General features: G+C 34.6%; 3 protein-coding genes across 4 annotated transcripts; 1 reads left to right on the top strand and 2 right to left on the bottom strand.

The window, feature by feature from the left end:
* The first annotated feature begins 2082 nt into the window (after positions 1-2082).
* Positions 2083-3535, top strand: LOC132030323 (oleosin Cor a 13-like). The gene is made up of 2 exons (XM_059419904.1): positions 2083-2439; positions 3134-3535. The coding sequence occupies exons 1-2, from the start codon at positions 2162-2164 to the stop codon at positions 3270-3272; spliced, it is 417 nt and encodes a 138-aa protein (XP_059275887.1). The 5' UTR covers positions 2083-2161; the 3' UTR covers positions 3273-3535.
* A 2118-nt stretch (positions 3536-5653) lies between these two features.
* On the bottom strand, positions 5654-14095 carry LOC132030321 (ubiquitin carboxyl-terminal hydrolase 3-like). 2 transcript variants are annotated; one of them, XM_059419902.1, is made up of 9 exons: positions 13937-14095; positions 13023-13154; positions 12861-12899; positions 12032-12143; positions 11017-11075; positions 10852-10926; positions 7270-7318; positions 6861-6937; positions 5654-6050 (listed from the first exon to the last, which is right to left on the bottom strand). In XM_059419902.1, exons 1-9 carry the CDS (start codon positions 14000-14002, stop codon positions 5949-5951), a joined length of 711 nt encoding a protein of 236 aa, XP_059275885.1. In that variant the 5' UTR covers positions 14003-14095; the 3' UTR covers positions 5654-5948. The 2 variants fall into 2 exon arrangements, with proteins under 2 accessions (XP_059275885.1, XP_059275886.1); XM_059419903.1 differs by having other exon boundaries at positions 12032-12137.
* Positions 14096-14862: 767 nt separating this feature from the next.
* On the bottom strand, positions 14863-20057 carry LOC132030320 (probable enoyl-CoA hydratase 2, mitochondrial). The gene is made up of 8 exons (XM_059419901.1): positions 19820-20057; positions 18606-18775; positions 17702-17776; positions 17443-17533; positions 17314-17365; positions 16855-16958; positions 16455-16531; positions 14863-15364 (listed from the first exon to the last, which is right to left on the bottom strand). Exons 1-8 carry the CDS (start codon positions 20022-20024, stop codon positions 15188-15190), a joined length of 951 nt encoding a protein of 316 aa, XP_059275884.1. The 5' UTR covers positions 20025-20057; the 3' UTR covers positions 14863-15187.
* Between the last annotated feature and the right edge of the window lie 1469 nt (positions 20058-21526).

Genomic DNA, 21526 nt, shown 5'->3' with positions numbered 1-21526 from the left:
GTCTCTGTTCTTAATAAATTCATTTTAAAAAATGACATGTTTTTATATTAAAATATTTAACTTCAAAGTATTTATTTTATGCTTAATGATTCTCTTAAATAATTATATAAATATTATGATATATTTAAGATAACAATTTCCAAGAATCTCACATCACAAAAGTATATTATATCATATGTAAGGTATTAATAAGTTTTTAAAAAATTCATTTCCTTTTTAAGTTTCATATCAAATTAACTTGCGTCATATAAATTATCGATAACGTATACCATTTTTCAATAATCTAATAATAAAGAAAGAAATTAATTTGTCAAAATATATATATATATATATATATATATATATATAACTGAATTACATTTTGTTTGATAATAATTTAATTCAAATTTCCTCTTTGTCTGAATCTGGTAACAGATTCTTGATATCCGGGACAGTTTCATTTTGACATACAGTTTGAATTTGAATATCATGTGTGATCACCTGTCCTTGTCTTTTTGGCTGAATATGGAGGCAGCCTTTTAAATTTGTGATGATATTCTATTTGCACACTCGATTCAATTGAAATTTCAATTCTTAATAAAATGTTTCAACTAGACGCTCTCAATTTAAATTTTGATTATTTTATAAAGTGTGTCCATCTATTAGATAGTTAAGTTAAAATATGGCATTTTTTTAAATTTTACGCATTCGCCTCCATAAGCCGTGAAACTCAACATATTTTTTACTTGAGGTTGATGTGTATAATTAAATGAGGTGACATGTTTTATATGGTTAACTCAGCTATCTATAGACGAATTAATACGTGAAAAATATTTTAAAATTTAAACTAAAAGTATAATTGAAATCTTTTTATTGAGAGTTGAGGCGTTCAATTGAAATCAGACTTAGTTCGAGTATCTAAATGAAACATATTAATAACAAATTTAAGGGGCTAGCTGCGTATTAGGCCTTCTTGTTTCGATAAAAGCTAGTATGACACCATGACTCAAGACTCTCAAAGAAAGAAAAAAGATAAATTAAAGCAGTGTCACTTTTGAATTTTCAATACTGAAACATAACCTCCAATTGGGATTGTCGTCATCTTTCGTTAGGGATTGATACATACCCAAAAGTTCCCTTGTGAACAAAATATTTCTTGAAGATCATTTCGATCTTATCAAAGTATTACTTACTACATTCTCTTTGGCCTCGTCTTTTCATTCACAACGTCGTCATACTTATTTCTCTACTGCTAAGTAATTGGCTTAAAAGGCGAAAGCTCATTCAAATTATGTGCTTTTTTTTATTTCAAGAATATAGTATTTTTGTATTCAAAGGAATAAAATTTTAAACATTTCAATTTATTTTTAGATGATTTATAGTCATATAAATATTTATGTCGTTTTTCGGTTATAAGTGTCAAAAGTCTTCTTTTTTTTTGTGAAATTTTCATGCCTAGTCAAACAACATTACATAAATTAAGATGAAAGGAGTAATAATATAATCTAATTATCAATTATTACTTTTCCGTCGCATTTTTGTTGGTACGTTTTCTTTTTTAGTTTGTCCAAGACAGTATCATTTTTTCATATTTAATAGCAATTTAATTTTATATTGCTCAATTTACGGTTTTACCTTAATTAAATACTTAATAGCCACATAAAAATTTATGATTTATTTTGAATCACAAGTTTTAAATACTTTTTTGTCTTAAATTTGGTTTGCAGTCAAATAAATACCACTAAATTAAAACGAAACGAGTACACAAATTTACTTATAATAAATAACCTTACAAGCAACTCAATTTTCTTTGAAGTACTTGCATAGAATTTAAATTCTCCTGTCACATTATGACTACTTGGTAGCATGATTTTGTTGAAAATCTATCATCAAATTATGTAAATATGAGCTTTGTTGATATTATCGCCCGAAATTGAATTCCAAAGACCCAAGTAAGCCAGCTAGTAAACCAGAACCTGTCTCCAACAGAGACAAATAATACGTGTCGACCAACAAATACATGCAAACTCACATTCTCACACGTAATCACCATGCACTAACCCAATCTCCTTCTCCTCTATATTTACACTCCCAACTCCTCTCTACTTTTCTATTACTACTACTCTTCATCTAAAAAAACAAGAAAAAAATCATCTCCAAAAGTTATTAAAAAAAAAAAAAAATGTCTCAGATTCATCCACGTCATGAGCAGCACCACCAGCTGTCACGCCAGGTGGCTAAGACCACCACGGCTGTGACGGTGGGTGGTTCGTTGATGGTGCTTTCTGGGCTGACTTTAGCAGCAACTGTGATTGGGCTTGTTGTGGCTACACCTTTGTTGGTTATTTTTAGCCCGGTTCTTGTACCTGCGGCCATTACGATTTTCATGATACTTGGAGGGTTGTTGGCTGCTGGAGGGTTTGGTGCTACTGCCACTTTTGTTTTCTACTGGATGTACAGGTACATTTGCCCATGTAGCATTTTTGATATGTTGCTCTATAATTTCAAAAAAAAAAAAAAAACATTAATCCTCTTTGATTTGATTTATTTGTTTTGATTTATGTGATATAATTTGATTAGACACATAATTTTTTTAAAAAAAATGAATTTTTGGGTACGTGTGATCTTAATCTTGCCATAACATTTCAGTAGCTAGTAAAAGCTTCTCATTAGGGCAAAATGGAAATTTGAAGTTAAATTGTTCACAAATAGAGAAATGTGTCATTTTTTTTTTTCAGAAATAGTATTTATTTTTCAATTTATGTGACACTTAACTTTTTTAGTCTACTTTTCTTTTTTGTGTAACCGGCAAAAAAGAGTCATATTTCGATATTTTGAAGAAAATGTACTTTAATTTTTTTATTTTATCCTTGATGAATTGATTAATAGCCATAAATGTCTTAAGACTTCTTCCAGACAAGTTTGAAAAGTCTCTTTTATTTCTCTCTTGAATTAACATAAGTATTTAGTGTCCAGTCAGACAGTGCAACATAAAATTGGGATGGATGGAGTACCACATAAATCACAATGGAGGGAGTATGGTTTGAACTCATGATTTCCCAAAAGTGTGATGTCTTCTGTAGTAAGAACCTAAGAATTGAACCTAAGAATTTTAACTCACTAAATTTATGTTCTGGATTTGTGTTTGTGATAGGTATACCACAGGGAAGCACCCAATCGGAGCAGATAAGATAGATTATGCAAGAGATAGACTAGCGCATGCAGCCCATGAAATGAAGGAGAAAGCTGAGCAGTTGGGCCATCAGGCCCAACAACAGGTCAAGGGTACTTGAATGGGCCAGAGAGTAAATGCTTGTTTTATCCATTGCATGCCAGATGTACTTTTTCAGTTAATTTGTTTTTGTCTTAGTTCTGTGTTGAGTGTCCGATATCCTATCTCTTCGTTGGTGATGAGTCATGTGTTGTTGGATTTTGTGGTAGAGTTTATGAATGACCTTGTAACCACATTTGCTTTTGGCTTAACGGGTCATGTATGTTCATTGTTTATTCGTCTTTCGTTGTTTGCACCAAGTTAATTCCGTGGTACACTTTGTTATTTGCATGAAACAAATTTGAATCCATCAAACAACAGACTTGATTCACTTCTTGCTTATATGAATAACCAGCTTGGTACTTGTATTGGAGTCAATCAGTCAATACTAGTTATTAAGCAAAACAAAACAAGACGAAACCTAATTGAGGCATATTTTTATAGAAGTATCAAAATTGGATTGGTGACTATTTTTGACGGAACCTATTTGACGTCTATTCATGTAGAAAATGAACAAATTGAATTAGTGACCGTTTAGACGACACACGCCTAAATGGTAAAAATTAGATAAAATTGCATCCAAAGATTGGCACATTTTTCATCGTATAAATAGTAGAACTTAGAATTATTCAAAAGCACCTAAAGATTGAGACGTTTCTTATTGATCATCCAAGAACCCCTAATAACACAATCATGTCGAGCTTCCTAAGTTATGATTGGGTTGCGATTGGATTGATGCAACAGTTGTACATGTTATGTTAGTGATAAACTATAAACTATGATGCATCAATTGTTATGTTAATAACAATATGCAAGCAGTTAAGTTGGCTATATTGTTAAGAATTGGTATAGATAAACTGCTGTGGACACCATTCATTGCTCATTTGTCGTTGGGTATGAAATGTTCGGTGAGGCCTTTCTATGCTTTTTTTTGCACGAAACATCCTTCAAAAGGACTGGTCTTTAAGTTTTGGCCCTCAAATTGGTGGTCCGTAATTTTTGCTTTTCGCTAAAAGCCTCTTGATTCCGGGTTTGAATCCCTGCTCAGTCAAAAAAAAAAATGCTAAGGCATAAGTTGCGTCTCAAACTCTGCCTTAAGCCAGAGTGAAATTTTGCAAACCTCTGCCTTAAGGCTTAATTTTGAGTAAAAGTTTGGCTTAAGGCATAAGTTGGTGCCTGCGAATCCCAACTTATGCCTTACGATTTTATTTTATTTTTTTGATTGAGCCTGAGTGTGAACCCAGGACCTCAGGGTATTAAGCAGTAAAAAATTAAAGACCACCCCCAACGAAGGACATTCCTGCAAATTGCCCCTTTCTTTGGTCGTAGGAAAGATAATTTTTTGTGCGGAATGCTCTTCAAACGCACTGGTCTTTAATTTTTGTTCTTTGCTTAAAAAAGTGGCCGAAAATATCCCTAGGTTCTAGATTTGAACCCCGCTCGATCAAAAAAAAAAAATCGCAAGGCAAAACTCTCGCAGACTCTACCTTAAGGCCTAACATTTGCCAAAATTAGGCCTATTTGGGCAAGGCTTTAAGGCAGAGGTTTACCTTAAGGCCTAATTTTGGGCAAAAGTTAGGCCTTCTAGGCCTCATTTTCCTACGAAACTTGTCTTGTGATTTTTTTTCTTTTTTTTTTTTTGCGCGGATTGCCCGTCATTTGGGGTGGTCTTTAATTTTTGCCCTTTAAATTGGTAATCTTTAATTTTTACCCCTCGCCTAACACCCCGAGATTGCCAATTTGAACCCCAGCTCAAGTTAAAAAAAAATAAAATCGCTAGGCAGACTTTGCAAAATTCTACCTGTGTCATGTAAATTCTGCCTGAAGGGAAAGATTTAAAGACCACCATTTTGAGGGGTAAAAATTAAAAATCACCCCAGCGAAAGGTAATCCTGCAAATTGCCCTTTTTTTTTTTTCGATTGAATCGGGTTCGACTCAGAATCTCGAGGTATTAAGCGAAAGGCAAAAATTAAAACCATCAATGTTAGGGGCAAAAATTAAAGACTACCCTCGAAGAAGGGCAATTTGTTTCAAATTGCCCTTGAAAAGCTAGCCTTTATCTTTTTTATTTAGCATTAGACGGAGCCCTCCAATCTTATAAAAACCGATGACGTGTGACTTCATAAGCAATTTCCTATTAGGACTCGACCCCCCGTCATCCCAAGATGAAAGAAAAAAGTCAATCGTTGCTTGATTAAGGTGCCGAAGCTAGAGCCACCTCAGTTGGATATCATAACATCAATTGTTTTAGGAAACCAATTCCTAAGGTGACAACATCTCTGACCTTGTAACCTTGTCATGGTTAAGAGCTGGTGGAAACTACCAATTTATAACAATGTGACTCCGGCCCGACAATGACGATGAATTTGCACAAAAAGAGCATGAGTTGAGGCCTAGCACCGTTACGCTTCCAATAGTAAAACTACTCATTTCTAAGGCAAACTTGATTTAACTATTGCGCTACAATAGACAAACAGGAAGTGGAGAAGAGATCAACTATTTCTCCAAGGTCGTAGTGCATCTTTAGTTTAGTTTGTAAGTATTACAACAGAAGCTCAACCCAAAAGCTCTCAGTCGAGGTATATATGCAGCTGAAATGGTTCCGTGTCAAAACGTGATGCCACAAGTCCATCTTTAGCTCTTTTACATTGTACATTAGAAAACTCGCGTGGAACACCAGGGCACAGAACTCTGCGCTCATGGAGCATGACCTTTAACTCTCTTTGAAATGGCAATGACGTTGAAGTTCATCGAGTCTGGAATTTTTTGCATCATCCTTTGTATAACTTTAGCAGCATCCTGCAAGAGTCAAGAATTGCTATGATTTGAAAGGATTCAAAAGAACAATATACTACACCCAACAGTGTCGGAAAAAATTTAGACACTGTCATAACTAAATCATAATTCATACAAGTTCTGACCTCAATTCATCACTTAATTGTAGTGAATTTAATATGGTTAATGACCCCTCAGGGAAAAACATTTTGGAGTACGCTGTTCGTTGACTTACATCAACCCCCTGAATGAGTGTCTCAGATGTGTTCGTTCTAAATTTAATGTAACTTTTGCTGCAAAAAGAAGGCTTTTTACCGTGGACTTGTAAAAGGATATAGGTTTGCATCTCCCGAGGAAACAATATGGTGCCATTGCCAAACACATTTATTGTACTACTTCCCCCACTGTCTCATTTTGTCCGCTAGAGAGTTTTCAGATAGTACTTGCTTAATATTCACTTTTCATGTAAAAGAGTATACCTACAAAGCCCAGATACGTGAAAACTGTGTAGATTTCCAACATGCTGGTTCTAACTGATCTCACGGTTTAAAGAGTTCAGGTTGTGGTAGATGAAGAGAATACAGGTTATGGTGGATGAGGTTCAGGTTCGTATGAAATTTGGAATTCAGACCGATTTGCCCTCACTGTTTGGTCTAACTTTCCCGAGGGTCTTTCGGAAACAGCCTCCCTACCTTCCAAGGTGGGGGTAAGGTCTGCGTACACTTTACCCTCCCCAGACCCCACATTGTGGGATTCCACTGGGTATGTTGTTGTTGTTTGGTCTAACTTTTGTCAGCCACCAGGCTTTAAAAAGGAAAGAAACACGGAAGTTACCTGTAACAGGCTGCTTGGAGTAGATGCACCATGTGAAATTGGTCCGGACCTGTCTCCATCAAGCTCATACAGTTGTCCTGCAACGTGACACGTTTATGCAACTTCTCGTCTTCCGTAATGATTGCTTAAGGTACAAATCTAGGAAGTTAAGGTTAATCTAGTTGATAATAACTATATCATTGCAACCCTTCCAAAAAAAAAAAAAAAACCTATATCATTGCAAGTTGTTCACTACTATACAGCTTCCATTTGTATGTTCTGTGAACATATGCTTAAATTTCTCACTTGTCTCCATTTGGCCATCCTCAAAACATATGAAAAAGGGGGGAAAAGTAACCGAAGCTATTCTCGAGTTTCATAATGTAGAATTAGGTCCTTTTGCTGACCCCAGAGAGAGAGAGAGTGTTACCATCAACACATGTGAAGCAGATGAAATGGTCCTCCACATCTTCTCGAGCCTGCAAAAAGAATTCACCAGATTGTTGCAGACTATTAACAGACACCTTAAAGTTAACTATGATATGTATTACATAAAACATGCACTGGATGTTAAGCTAACAATCACTTTCACTATACAAAAGCTGATATAGAAGAGGTTCATGACCTTAAAATTACATAGGAATCACTCCATTTGGATCCATACATTCAAAGTGGTAGAAAAACTGACTGAAGTTCAAGCAAAAGATGGTTTTGCTATTTTCTTATAACCAAAGACTAAACAGAATAACCACTATTTCATGTGAAGCAAACAACAAATATTGCCGGCTTTGAACCGAGATCGCCACAAATTTGGCTATGATTTTGTACGACTTGGAGAAAAAAAATTGAACGCTGCATTTTACTCAGACCTACAATCTCGGTGCTGACATTTTTCAGTTAAATCGCATAGTTCATAGAATGAGAGCAGTATTAAAAACAATGCAGACTATTGTAAGCTGCAATCACCAGAGACAAAAAAAGAAGGGCTATTTTCTTTATCTATTGCCCAAATCAGTTCAACATTTATTATTTTTATGGAGCTACATTGAAATGAATGCACTTTTTCTGCTATTTCTTTTGCACCAAAAGAGCACCTATGTAACAGATAATAGTAGCCCCAGCTATATAAAAGAACAAAAGAACTGTGAACTTCAGGAGAAAAAGATGCAGCAAATGCAAACCATACAAAGAAGGCTGTCACTCGTCCTCAAAATCCTTTAAATCAGGAAAAGCATTTCGTTTGCACCAAAAAGCTACAGCATGCTTAGCCCTACCAGTCTACCACCCTCCACTTGCTTGAATTCTTCTTCTCACCAAAAAAGGCTATTAGTCTTCCTCAACATTATTCAATAACAGAAAAAGCTTAAATATTTCTTTTTGTCACAAAGCTACAGCAGGTTGACCCTATCTCCACTTTCCTGAATTCTTTTTCTCACCTCAAGACACTAGCTCTTTCGAGCTAATATCAAGTACCCTCCTCGGAATTCTAAAATATCCTCTTTCTAGATCACATTTGCTCTTCAGGAAAACAACAAGTGTACTAATGGATAACTGAAGCAGGTAAGGTCTCACACCTGACCATAGTATTTGTTCTCTTCATTTTCTAAGTGTACCAAAAGGAACAAACCAACATCAAAGTTGAAGTGAGGTACGGGAATTATAGATACAAACCCCGACAGTAAGAGGCTGTTCTTTGTCCTCTTAATTAGGTTATCATTCTTATCACCAAGTTTCAATATCCTATAATCAACTAGTTATTGTTTTTATCCGATACAATTCAGCCCTAAATTGAATGAGTGCAGGATCAAATCTATATGATGTAACGAGTCTCGGGAAATGCTGCCAGTCAAGATCGGACTCCACTCAATTGTGTGTTCGCTTGAATCCAGTCAATTTACCTGTAACTCTCTAAGTCTATAATTTTTTTCCTCATTTTTTCAAAATCTGAATGTTAGATCAGAACCTGAGGAGAAGGTCTCCGTAGACTGATAAAACAATATGCATCACTATAACTATGAAAAACACATATTCCGATAAAAGAGGCATTACATATCTTTATTAATCCAAAAAATAAAAGAAGCTACGGAACAATGTAAGAGAAACTTGCCACATGGAGAACATGAAGTTAACAAAGGGACGTAGAAGGATACACTCTTTTCAATCAGGATACTGTCCATTTCGAAGAATACAAATAAAATGTTTCTACAAATGTCTTGCAAATTTGACACAGGCACATTAAGGCAAATGAAAGGTGTGATTAACATATTAGGAGATTAGTCACTCAGAAGAGACCCGTCAATCACAATTGGTGCCACGTCATAAAGATCTCTTCCTTGTCTTTTTTCTCAGAAAAACTATAGAGATTCCAATATTTTTAAAATAAGATAACCACTAGTAGCATTAGGCATATCTTTACCTTCCTATTGAAAAGCCTATGATAAAAGCTTCCTTGCCATGTATAGACAACTTGAACTGTTTCACTTAATTCAAGGAAAAGCAACATATAGAGAAGGAAAAATAAAAAATGGATGTTTAAACTTGTTAAAGAAGAAGGGATATAGGAGTAATACAAATGAAATATCCAATTCAAACATAGGACGCAATAGAAATTTTATAGAAGATTAACAACTAAATTGCAATTGAGGTGTCGTTGATCAAATAACAACTAACAAGAGCACCGATAGGAGGACCGCCCATGAGTTATGGGCTAAACTTGTCAACCTATGAAGACTTTGAGGAAGTATTATGCAATCAAAGTTTTCGTCCATAAACTAGAGTACAAAAGTGGTTTCTCAGACGAACACAAAGAGGTGGAGTTCTATAAGGTAGGTTTTGCAAATAAACCTAGACTCTTTAGCTGTCATACAAACACATAGATCGTGGCTGAGATGGACAAAGCAAGGACATGAAGACAGTAAGTTGAAACTACAGCGCATGTCAAGAATTGACCAGAATACTGCAAAGATTTTATAACAGAGCCTATCAGCAGATATAACTGTCAAAAGCAGAGAATTTACATATTCTATAACCCATAGCTTGATAAGAGAAGCCAAGTGATAAAAAGATCAACAAAACTAAAACACAATACTAATTCTAATTATTCATATCTATTTCAATATCACATCATATGCCAATTTGGTTTCCAGGGAAGTTCACGAGTTCCAATATTACAGGATATGTGTGTACAAGAAACAGCAAAAAGAAGTGCTGTCACGTGTCCAAGATGGTATAACGCATATCTGAGTCCCTAGATTTTCGAACTCCAAACTTTGGTCTTTAATTTGGAGATGGTGTGCACTTAGAAAAACTTCTCAAGAACAACATTAAGCAATGAGAACCGCCTCATTGTTGGTAACATATTTATAACTACACTTGAAGAATCTCGTTTTCTTGTAAGAACACTAACACATTTCTATATAGGTCTTCAACCACCTTCCAGAATTGTATACTATCCTCAGTTGTCTGTTTACCATAGCAAAATTTTTTGAACTACATATTTTTGAAGTAATTTCTCAATTGTGGTAATAATACAACCAAGTTTTGAATGTCTCAGCAGATTCAATGTGCAGGCCCTTAAATTAACTAGAAACAAAGTCAAATATTCATAATATCTTATGCTGGTTCAATTTCGCATGAACAAATTCATTTCTAAGTAATTTGTTCACCTCCAAAAAAATTCTTTTTGGGGGCAGGGGATCAGTTGTTCAACCAACTTTATTTAAAAACTATTTGAAGCACTCGCCATACTTCATGCTTGATTATTAATCATATTAAGCAACATTTCTAACATAAGAATTTCACTTTCTCTAGGCCAAGGGATAATATTGAAGCACTATAGATTATCAGACTTCAAACTGGTCATATGGTTCGAATTGCAAAAGAACAAATATATTTTCCCAACAATATGCAAGAGGTTTACATGAAAAGAGAACTGTCTTTCTAATATCTATAGTTGGTCACATCAGCACTACATTGTTTATTCAGAAAACTAAGAAGATACATGAATTCTAACCTCAGTGTCACCAGCAGTAGCTGCTACTGAATGAGCAACTTCCATCTCTCTATCATTTTCAAGAAATGAAGCACGCTGCATTTTGTACTCACATGTATTAGAGCTTAGTAAATACTAAGAAATTTTATGTCAGTAACCAAACTGAAACTAAACCAAAATGAATACCTCCATCGGGTCCATGCGTGCAGTTGATTTATAGAACTTGTCAAAGAATGAGCCCTCATCTATAGAGCACCAAAAAGATTATTGGCATCGTTAGATCGATAGGAAGAGGAACGGGGTAGGAATCATGTGGAACTAGACTTAGGGATAATGTTGTAAGAGTAAAAGAAATTGATGATGGATTATCTTACTAAGACTAGCAACACCATTAGTGCGTACGTTCAGCAAACAACATTAAATAAGGAACTAAAACTATATTCTACGAAGATATGGATATCTTGGTCCAAGGCATCTTAAATGACCAATAAATCCCTAATTGGGGGGGAGATCCAAACGGAATGAGGGTAGATATGACGGTTTCTAACATGGGAATTGAGAATATGGTTATGGTACCATATATGAAGAAGGTTGAGTTTGCCCGGCGGATTTTTTATTCGGTTGGGGACTTGTACATCTGTATTGGGATAAGTGCGAGATTTAGTGAACATCTAGTTTAGGAGACCTTATAATTCACCTTAAAGTATAAATTATTAATTGGAATCATGACTTCGAACAGTGCCGTAGACAAAAGCTGGTATTTAAGTGGAGAAAGGTAAAGGCGCCCCCGATGTTTCGGTTATGGAAAAAAAGAGATTAATTGGAATGACACGGGGCTGAATATAATAGAATGGATATAGAGTATTCATATAGTTGATTCCAACTAATAGACGATGCAGCTACAGTGATTGATTGACAAGAAACGTAAAGGTCATTTTCAAATAATACATTCTTGAGATTAAGTCATGATGTAACCTAGGAAGCCAGTTCCTACACTACACATCTCCTATATATGATGAATGAAGCCGTTAAAAAGCAGAAACCAACATATTAGGTAACTTCCCAGTCAAGGAAACACAAGGTCATCATAAGGAATGCAATGCACTTGTCTCAGGTTGTACTATGATAACATATTTGATGCAAACAATAGATATTTACATAACAAGGACCAGTTCATGGCATGACAATTAATGCGACCTACCAAGTTTTATCTCTGAGGTGATATTCCCGATAGCATGAAGTAGGCCTATTGTTCCACATGCATTTCCCACCGTTTGTTTCATGAAGTAAACTGTACTAGTGGGGTCCTGCACCTGCAAGCTACTCTCATGAATAACTCCTAATTTAAAATCATGCAGCACAATATAAGATACATTTAACAGTTAAAGCACTCATACATTGCAATACCAATCAGTCAAAGAAAGGGAAGGGAGACATTGTCAAGGATGTTAGGAAATATTTTCGGAGAAGAGAATGATGCACTTGACTGCATTTATGTGATAGATCTTTAAAATCCAATTTAGCACCAAATTCTATCATATTGCAATGTCTACCAACTCATTCACTAACACACACTACCAGTGGGATGAAATAGTAGCTGATTCAGATAAAACACAACTTAGAAGAACTAATCAAAGATTCGACAGTAGCAAGAAGTCAAGGAAAATTAAAATGAGGATAAGACCAAAGATACTGAGAATTTAGGTTCCCAGACATCTAGCATAGGAGGTCATGCAGGCAACCGCCTCTTCAGCCAGCAAGTAAAGATTCCCAATTAAACTAAAATCTGCCCAAGAGGATCAACAATGGACAATGTTGCGCAATGAATTACATAACAGTGAAGCAGATGCAATGATGTTATCAAGTAACAACCAACTCAGAACAGCAAATTCAGTGTTAAGAGACATCAAAACGTGGCCAACCAAATAATTCTTAATAAAAATCAAAGGGTGATGATGAAAGCACTGCACTCATAACTTAATAACAAGGTATAGTTCATAAAGATAAGACCATGAGCTCATGACGGTCACCTTTGTTTGGCTGTCTTCCTTTACTCTCTCTGCTTCAATCTGAAAACAAATGGCATGTAACTAATGAACTAACAAAAAACGAGAAGAAAAAAAAGAGTACAAAATCAATACTTTTTCCCTTTTTTGATCAAGAAATAGTCTTATTTCCCAGTTACAACATACCTGTGGTGTGAGGGGAAAGAGAAACAAAACAGCAAGGACCGGCTTGGGCACCATTTCCAGAAGTTCTTCTTCCAACCCATAAACATCATAGCACTCTGCCTCATCCGGTGGAACACCAAGACCCCAAATGAACTGCTCAATTAAACAAAAAAACATATAATAAAATAAAGTCAATAAGTAACATTATCTCGATTGACCCTTTCATGTACATGGTTTTTCCCCTTCTCTCGTGGATCGATAGACAATAAACATGTAGATTCGAAACATGCTTGTCAGCCTAGGCACACTATTGAAGTGGGTGACCATCTCATCTAAAAGCTTAAGCTATTAAAGAGTGCACACTTTATTTGCTTAATTATATTCTCAACACGCCCCCTCACGTGCGGGCCTGATTTTTTTTTTCATGGGTCAAGCACGTGCAAATTGTTTTTGATAATGAGTGGCGGTAAGATTCAATCTCAGGATCTCTGCCTACTCTGATATCATATTGAAGTGTGTGAACATCTCATCTAAAAGCTTCAACTGTAGCTGAAAGAGTGCACACTTTATTTACTTAATTATATTTTCAACAGATATATTTAAGTCTAAACTGCATTAAGTAGTTCTTTTCAGACAAAATAAGATTAAACAGTTGATAAAGGTGAAAGAAACTTAACCTTATCATCCTATGGGTCGGTTAAATAACACTTGAGCAAATGATCAACTTATTAAATAAGAAATACTAAAATCAATATATTTGGAAGTTAATTCAATGAAGTCTAAATTGCGATGATGAATACAGGCCAAAAAAAAAAAAAAGCTTTTACTACCAAATAAACTCAAGAACTGTTGAAACTTCATTTCCAAGAAACCCCAGATAAGATTTAACTCGAAGAAATGGATATATAAAACAGATTGGCAAAAAAAGATTACACCTGATTCATGACATCAGGGTTGGCTTCAAGAGGAAGCCATTTTTTAGCAGAAAGACTTTCAGCCATGATGGATTCCTTAATTCTTTTCGCTCTTTCTCTTTTCTTGAAATTATTACAGGTAGTGTACAGTATGGAAACTCTGGAGCGGTCTCTTGCTTATATATTAATTTAAAAAAAAAAAAAACTTAACAGCACCATGTGTTTACGCGAAATTGTGCCATGTGTTTCTGTTTACAGTGAGGATAAATATTTACATTATCATTTTCTTTCTTCCTCGCTTTTTTCCACTTTCTGTACAATTTTATATAAATATATGGTTTGCCTTTGAAAGATGTCCCTTTTAATTGTAGAATTATCAAAAGTATTCAAATTGGAAATATGTAAATGTGTTCAAATATTGTAAATATTCCTAGATCGCACCTTAGGACATTATAACACATAAGCTTAGCTAAACCTTCATGTCTCTCTTACATGTTCTATCTTGTGATATTGTATTCCCAAGTTGGATTTTTATATTGTTGTAACATCTGTTTTCTTAGCCATTTATATACGAAAACACAGTTTCCACAACACCACCAACAAAAAACAGTGATTGTCACATTCTTTTTCCTTCTCTTTTATAAGTAGGGAAATATAAAGATCCCAATCTTAGGAATTCTATAATTGTCGAATACCGCTACCTGAAGATTAAAGCAATTGTCTTTATTATATTGATCCTTTTCTTTTTTACTTTAACTTCATGATAGCGTGGGTTTAGTTCACCAATTGAAGATCTTTTTACCACGGAACGTTTTTTGTGGTCAGTCGATTGAAAAAAAAAAGTTTATTGCCGTATACTGAAGGATAGCACATAAGCCTTAGCCTAAAGATTCCGGTAGTTCCAAAGAATCACATTATAGTCTTCTATTTGTGTGATACGACAACAATTAGCATTTAGATTTTGCTTCACTATGCAAGGAACATTAAGAATTGCTCCTTAAAACTTAAAAGCCTGTGCTCACGGGTTCAAAGCGCGAAAACAGTCTTGTTTACAGAAATGCAAATAAGAATATCCGTACATTAGACTCCCACTAGTCGGAAGCACGTTGTTCATGAATGCCCATTGTTGTCGTGTCATCGAAGTGGTAGATAAAGTTGGCACAACGCGCAACACTAAGACATGATGAATTAGATAACATATAAATGGAGTATTTTTTGTTTGGTCTTCGTTATGAATGATCAGTTTATCTATTGGGTGTGTTTATAATCTGTTTATTCACCCTTGTACATAGGTTTTCTCCTCTCAGCAAATGCAGCAAGGCCTTCTAAACGATCTTCTGTGTCTAACAGTTGCTCGTAGCAATCCCACTCCAAAGCTAAACCTGATTGCATATCTAGCTCCACTCCTTTGTCAATCGCACATTTTGCCATCCTTAAAGCCAGTGGACCCTGTCATAAAATATATATCAGTTGACATGCAAAAGACTGAGCATAAAAAGAGTCTTTAGCGCATACACTTCAATATTTATCTTAAGGAAAAAGGCTGTATACATAAGGATTTAGTATACATAAGGAAAGGTATGGATTTAGTAGATGCTATCATATTGTTTTTACACAGGCCTGACTAGTATCAGTAGAATCTTTCTTCTGATAAACTAGAATCAACAGAACTTTTTGAGTTGATTACTCTATCCTTATAGTTGTACATGAATAAAGTGAGACATTCACTGGACCCTGGACATTGAATTGAGCTTCTAGGATGGAAAGCATGTGGAAATAACTAAATGTGGCTTTTACTTGTTCTTTTCACTCTGCCTTAGCTCCCTAATAATCCAACTCAAAATCATTTCAATCTATGCGGAAACCAGAAATATTCAGAAGCTCGTGAAACAGAAAGGTTGCAGTTCTCGCATGTAGAAAACTTAAGCTTCTCTTTCAATAAAATGCATGAAAAAGGAAAAAAAAAAAAAAAAAAACAGGGGAAAGAACAATAGAGCAATACTTGTTGGCTTTGTGGACTTGACAACAAATAGCTATAAATTGGAAAGGAATGGGAAAAAGAACAAAGAAATCCGAAGCAACCAACTGTTGGTATAATCAATGATCACCTACCTACGATAAAACAAGATGGGAAAAGGAAAAGACAAAGGCAGAAAGAAAACCAGTCACAAAAGAAGAAGGTGCACAAAGAGGAAAACAAACAAGCATAGGATTAGTAAATGCATTAACTTAAGGTCCAAGGAAGATGATGAAATTCCAAAGAAGAGCCTTATAGGGTGCATCCCCCATAACAGGTGAAAAGGATACAAAAAAGTACTCGTGTCAAAATTACTTCTAATGAATCTTTAGATTACCGACAATTATCTGTGTAGTGTACAGTTTGGTCTATGGATATTTTTCTGTTCTTTATAGGAAGTGGTGAAGCCCTTTAGTGTTTCTTTTCTTCTAGTTCCTGACTAAATTGCTATAGGAAGTCATAAAGGGTGGCACACTGGATAAATACATCAAACATGATGTATCTCAATAACTAAAGTCTAACCTTCTGATTAATATCCCTGGCAAGTTCAAGTGCCTTGAGACGAGCCTCACCAGCAGGAACGCAGTAATTGACAAGCCCTGCATGACAAGTATTATTCATTCTAAGAACTTGGAAAAGAAAACCATAGGAAAGTGGAGATCAGGGTCCAATATTCCAGCATAGGCAAAAATGTTAGTAGAGGATTTCATTCTATCTGCCTAAACCTTGGTGAATACTGTTATTCACCTGTACTGTGGCAGCACGCAGGTAACCCAATGGAATTGTCGAGGGGGTTGCGGACATCACTTTTTATTTGTATTAACAAGAGATACGGGGGCCCCCGCCGGGGGGGGGGGGGGGGGTTGGGGAGCAAAGGAACCCTGTCTCTTGACAAATGAGCTCTGACAAGTCACACACGTACCTATTGATCCAGCATCTTTCCCACTTATCTTTCGGCCGGTAAATATTATATCTTTTGCAATTGATTTTCCAACCAATCTAGGAAGCCGTTGTGTTCCTCCTGCTCTATAAATTACAAGTATGGAATAAAGGATACCATTAAGAGAACACCTTATGCAGAATATTTAAAGTGACTTCCGAAGTTGGAAACTTGTGAATAGTAAAAATCTATGTTACTCGGACTCTTCAAAAATGGACACGGGTGCGTGTTGGATCCTCAAAAAGTAGTGCATTTTTAAAGGATCCGACACAGGTGCGGCATCATTTTTGGAGAGTCCGAGCAACATAGGTTAAAAATGATGAAGTGACAGCAAGAGAGTAGCAATGTCCAGCTGGTCTGATAAAATTAGAACATAAAACATCCTTCACCGAATTTAAGGTTTTTGTATAAGCAAACCTATAATGTTTAATTGAGGCATACCCTGGTATTATAGCTAGTCCTGTTTCAGGTAAGCCCAACACTGCATCTTCACCTGAGTAACACATCATCAAACTACAGAGGAAGAAAGAGAAAATATGGCATAAACTCAGAAATGCAAGAAGAACGTACCACAGATCCGGATATCACAAGACATGGCCATTTCAAGTCCCCCACCCAATGCTGTACCCTCAATGGCAGCAATTGTAGGGATATGAAGAGCCTGAGTAAAAGAATATTTACTCAAAAAGAGAAAAGAAAAGAGGAGGATATGTACAACTGGTCAATCAAAATAATAACAACTTCTCATCCAAAAAAAGAACTTCTGCTTGAACTTTAAGGCTCTATGATCTTTAATATATTAAAAGAAACAGCATTACAAGTCATGTACCTCCAAAAAGGAAAATGTTGATCGCAAAGTGTTTACAAAATCCTGTACTTCCGATGGAGTCATAGTTTTTCGTTCCTACGTAGCAAATGCCAATCAATTGAATTAGCTATCATTAAGTTGACAGCACAGCATGGATAACAAACAGCAGAAATACTACTAAGTGCATAAATCAACATCTGATACTAAAAACATCAGTTTATGCAATCATCCCCATAAAGAAAACTGCATCTGCAAAGATGTTTAGGGCACACGGAGGATGCACTTGCGAAGCCCAGATAGATCAAAGAACAAAGAAACCTATCAACACTGAAATTTGATTATTCTTGTCAAATTTTTATTATTCTTGTCAACATGTCATGCTATACAAATAAGCGATCTTTTAAAAGACAACATCACACTACAGAGACAACCCACAAAAACAGCTAATTTAAAATGACAAAAAAGATAAAACATTTCTAGTTCTAAAACTTGGAGCTTTAGTTTTTACAGTTTCAGTGCTTCCCAAAGCACCCTATTAGTTACTTTTTTCTTTATTGATCGCCTCATAATAAGCTTTTTTCCTTGGTGGGATTTGTGCTAGTGAGAGTATCAGGTACCTCATTGAATTAGTCAAGGTGCTCGCAAGCTAGCCTAGAGACCGTGGTTATAAAAATATCTTTGTTTTTTAAGAAGGTAGACCCCCACCGAACTCCCTCCCAGAGGCCAAAAGTGCCTTTCCGCATTCCCCCCTCTGGTGACTTGAACCATCAAATTTCATGGCTGGCGCAATAAGCTTTTGTCCTCATCAAACTCCAAAATGAAGAGGAGAAATAACAGAACGGAAGATGTAATTTCTGCAAAGTGTGACACTGCTTGCAAGAAATATACATTGTTAAAAAACACAACATAAGCGAAGCTGTTCTACCTTCAAATCAGCTCCAGCACAAAACACTTTCGGAACCGAGCTGCAGATCATCAAAACATTTGCTGAACGTTCATTACTCACTGTTTCAAAGGCATGTTGTAATCCTCTTAACATATCCTTTCCAATTGCATTTCTCGTTTCTGGCCTATCCAATTTAACCTCCAAAATCCCTGCAATTGTAACCAAGTGAAAAGTTGTTTTGATTCCCCAAATACAAACAGTATGCTATTAGCGCTTAGCAAAATTTTGAGTTTATGGATTCTAAAAAATTATCTATACATATTTAATGGTTTTCTTAAAACAAGTACAGGCTCTAGCGGGTTCTGAATAATCATCTAATACAAATATAGGGTCCGGGTTAAAGCTGCTGGATTCTACTAAACCCATAGGTAAAAATGGAGTTGATTTCTCAGATGGTCACTCAACTAATAGTGTTATTATCTCAGAAAGTCGCTTTCTTCATGAAGAAATTGGAATTTTCACTTTTTTTACAGAATATTATTTCGGAAAAAAACTGTTTGGACATAGAATTGTGATAATTTTCTGGAATTCAACTTGAAGCTGAATTTCAGCGGAATTCGAAAACCTCCGAAAAAATGTTTCCTTAATTTGCACTCTAAGTAGGCGTTTGGCCATGAAAACCAAATATTTTTCACTTTATTTGGTATTTTGGAGTCGAAGTCGAAGTTGGAGTTGAAGCTAGAGTTGTGTTTGGTTATAGTTTTTTGATGTTTTTCAAATTCCAAATACAACTTCAATTGGCATTTGGAATTTCCATGGCCAACGTTGATTTCCAAATAAAGTAAAAACGTTTTTCAGAAAAAAGTGAAAATTTTCATCGCCAAACGGGCCCTAAATCACTCACAAAAATTTGCAAAACTCCAATTTGTATTCATGTCCAGACACAACTCCAATTTTCAAATACCATTTTCAACTTGAAAACGAATACTGCATCGCTCCCAATTTATGCAAAGGTGTTTGACTGCGCACGGAATTTAATAAATAAAGGAATCACTTTTGAAACTTATGGTATAAAATAAGCCACAACTATTGGCCTTTTTTTTTTTCGATTTTCTCAATTATTTAATAATAATTAATACCAATTTTAGTATTTGGACTAGTGTATCTGTAAATAATCTCATTAAGGTAAAATAGACATTTTAAAGTTAAATTGTACTAAACGAGTAGTAAAGAGAAGTAACGAGTGGAATTACCGGAATCGGAATCGGAAAGTGTTTCCAATTTAACGGATTGAGAAGCGGACTGTAAGATGAGATTTCTGTGACTCTGAAATTGCCATTTTTGGACTCCATACTTTGAATTCCTGTGAACAAGTAAATAACCGGAGAAGTAGCGTTGTGGTCGCTTCAAACAATGTTCCCCAATGGATTTAGCTATGCCCACAAATGCAACTACCATTGCCACAGATATATCAACTAAACTTGTTTATGTTCAAACACAAGTTTTTTTTTTTTTCCCCCTTTTTGGAGGAAGACTACCTAAACTGATTTTGTAATTTCTCCACACTCCCCATTATTATTAAATCGTCCTTATTGATAGTATAATTAATCTGAATTAATATTATCGTGTTTAATGATAAGATTTTCAGACCCCACACTGTGGGATTCTATCAGGTATGTTGTTATTGTGTTTAATGATAAGATTTGAGAATAAGGATAAAATTAAAAATATATATTCCCCTGTTTTAATTTATGTGAATTCATTTAATTGAATACGGTATTTACGAAAGAATAGAAGACTTTTAAATTTATGGTATTAAATAAGTGACATATGATTTGTGTGACTATAAATCATTTTATAAAGGTAAATTATTTTTAGTTATAAAAAGAGGTCTTTTTTTGACACAGATTAATAAGGAAACAAGTTTACATAAATTGAAACAGAGTAAGTATAATATTCTCTTGAGTTTAAAATGGACAATCAAGCGAAAAACTATTCTTAATATATTTGGATAATTAAAAAAGAGATAGCATGAAGTCTAAGAAAGTAAAGAATACTTTTGAATCTTGTGATCTTAAAGAGATAACGGTCAAAAATACACCCCAACTATCACTTTTTTTCAATTTTATACCTAAACTATCAGAAGGTTGAGAAAACTACCTAAAGTATCACCATCTAGTTTGCAAAACACACCTCAGATTATTCTTAAATGACATGTGATCTACACTTTCCATTTTATATAAAAATGTTGTAAAATGTTGTTCATGTGGATAAATAATGTCACAATGGCACCTATATAGAAGTTAAAAAAAACTATTTGTTTCAAAAAACAAACTGAAAAATAATAATTGTTGTAAATAAAATATCAAAAAATTATAGAAAATAAAAAAATAGTTTAAAAAATGGAATTTTTTTTAAAAAAAAATAAGAAAACTGATTATTTAGTTTTCACATTTAAAAAAAAAAACAAATTTTCCATTTTTAAATTTTTTTCTGATTTTCTAAATTTTTTGATTTTTTTTACAAAAATTATTAATTTTTCATTTTTTTTTTAAATCCAGATTTTATTAAATAATGCAGTTTTTTTATAAAAAAAATATTATTTTTTAATTTTCATATAGGTACAAAGATAGCATTACTTATGCCATGTGGATAATTTTTTGATAAAATTTCAAACTTTCTTCACTTCGCTTTTGGAGAATGAGTTCACGCATTTAGTTCAAGTGTGCTTTGCAAACTAGATAGGGATAGTTTAGGCAGTTTTTTCAAACTTATGATAGTTTAGGTATGAAACTCAAAAAAAAAAAGTGATAGTTAGGATGTGTTTTTGACCCTTATCTCGATCTTAAATTAAAAATTTGTATAATATATAAAAATGTCATATGTCACCTGAAAAGTTGAAATTAAAGAGTTTCCAAAAAAATAAATAAAGAGATAATCTTTTAAATGGACTAAAAAGG

This window comes from Lycium ferocissimum, chromosome 9, assembly GCF_029784015.1.
Source record: "Lycium ferocissimum isolate CSIRO_LF1 chromosome 9, AGI_CSIRO_Lferr_CH_V1, whole genome shotgun sequence".
Lineage (NCBI taxonomy): Eukaryota > Viridiplantae > Streptophyta > Magnoliopsida > Solanales > Solanaceae > Lycium > Lycium ferocissimum.
The sequence above is the reverse complement of the archived record's forward strand: the minus strand, read 5'-3'. Positions and strand labels throughout refer to the sequence as shown.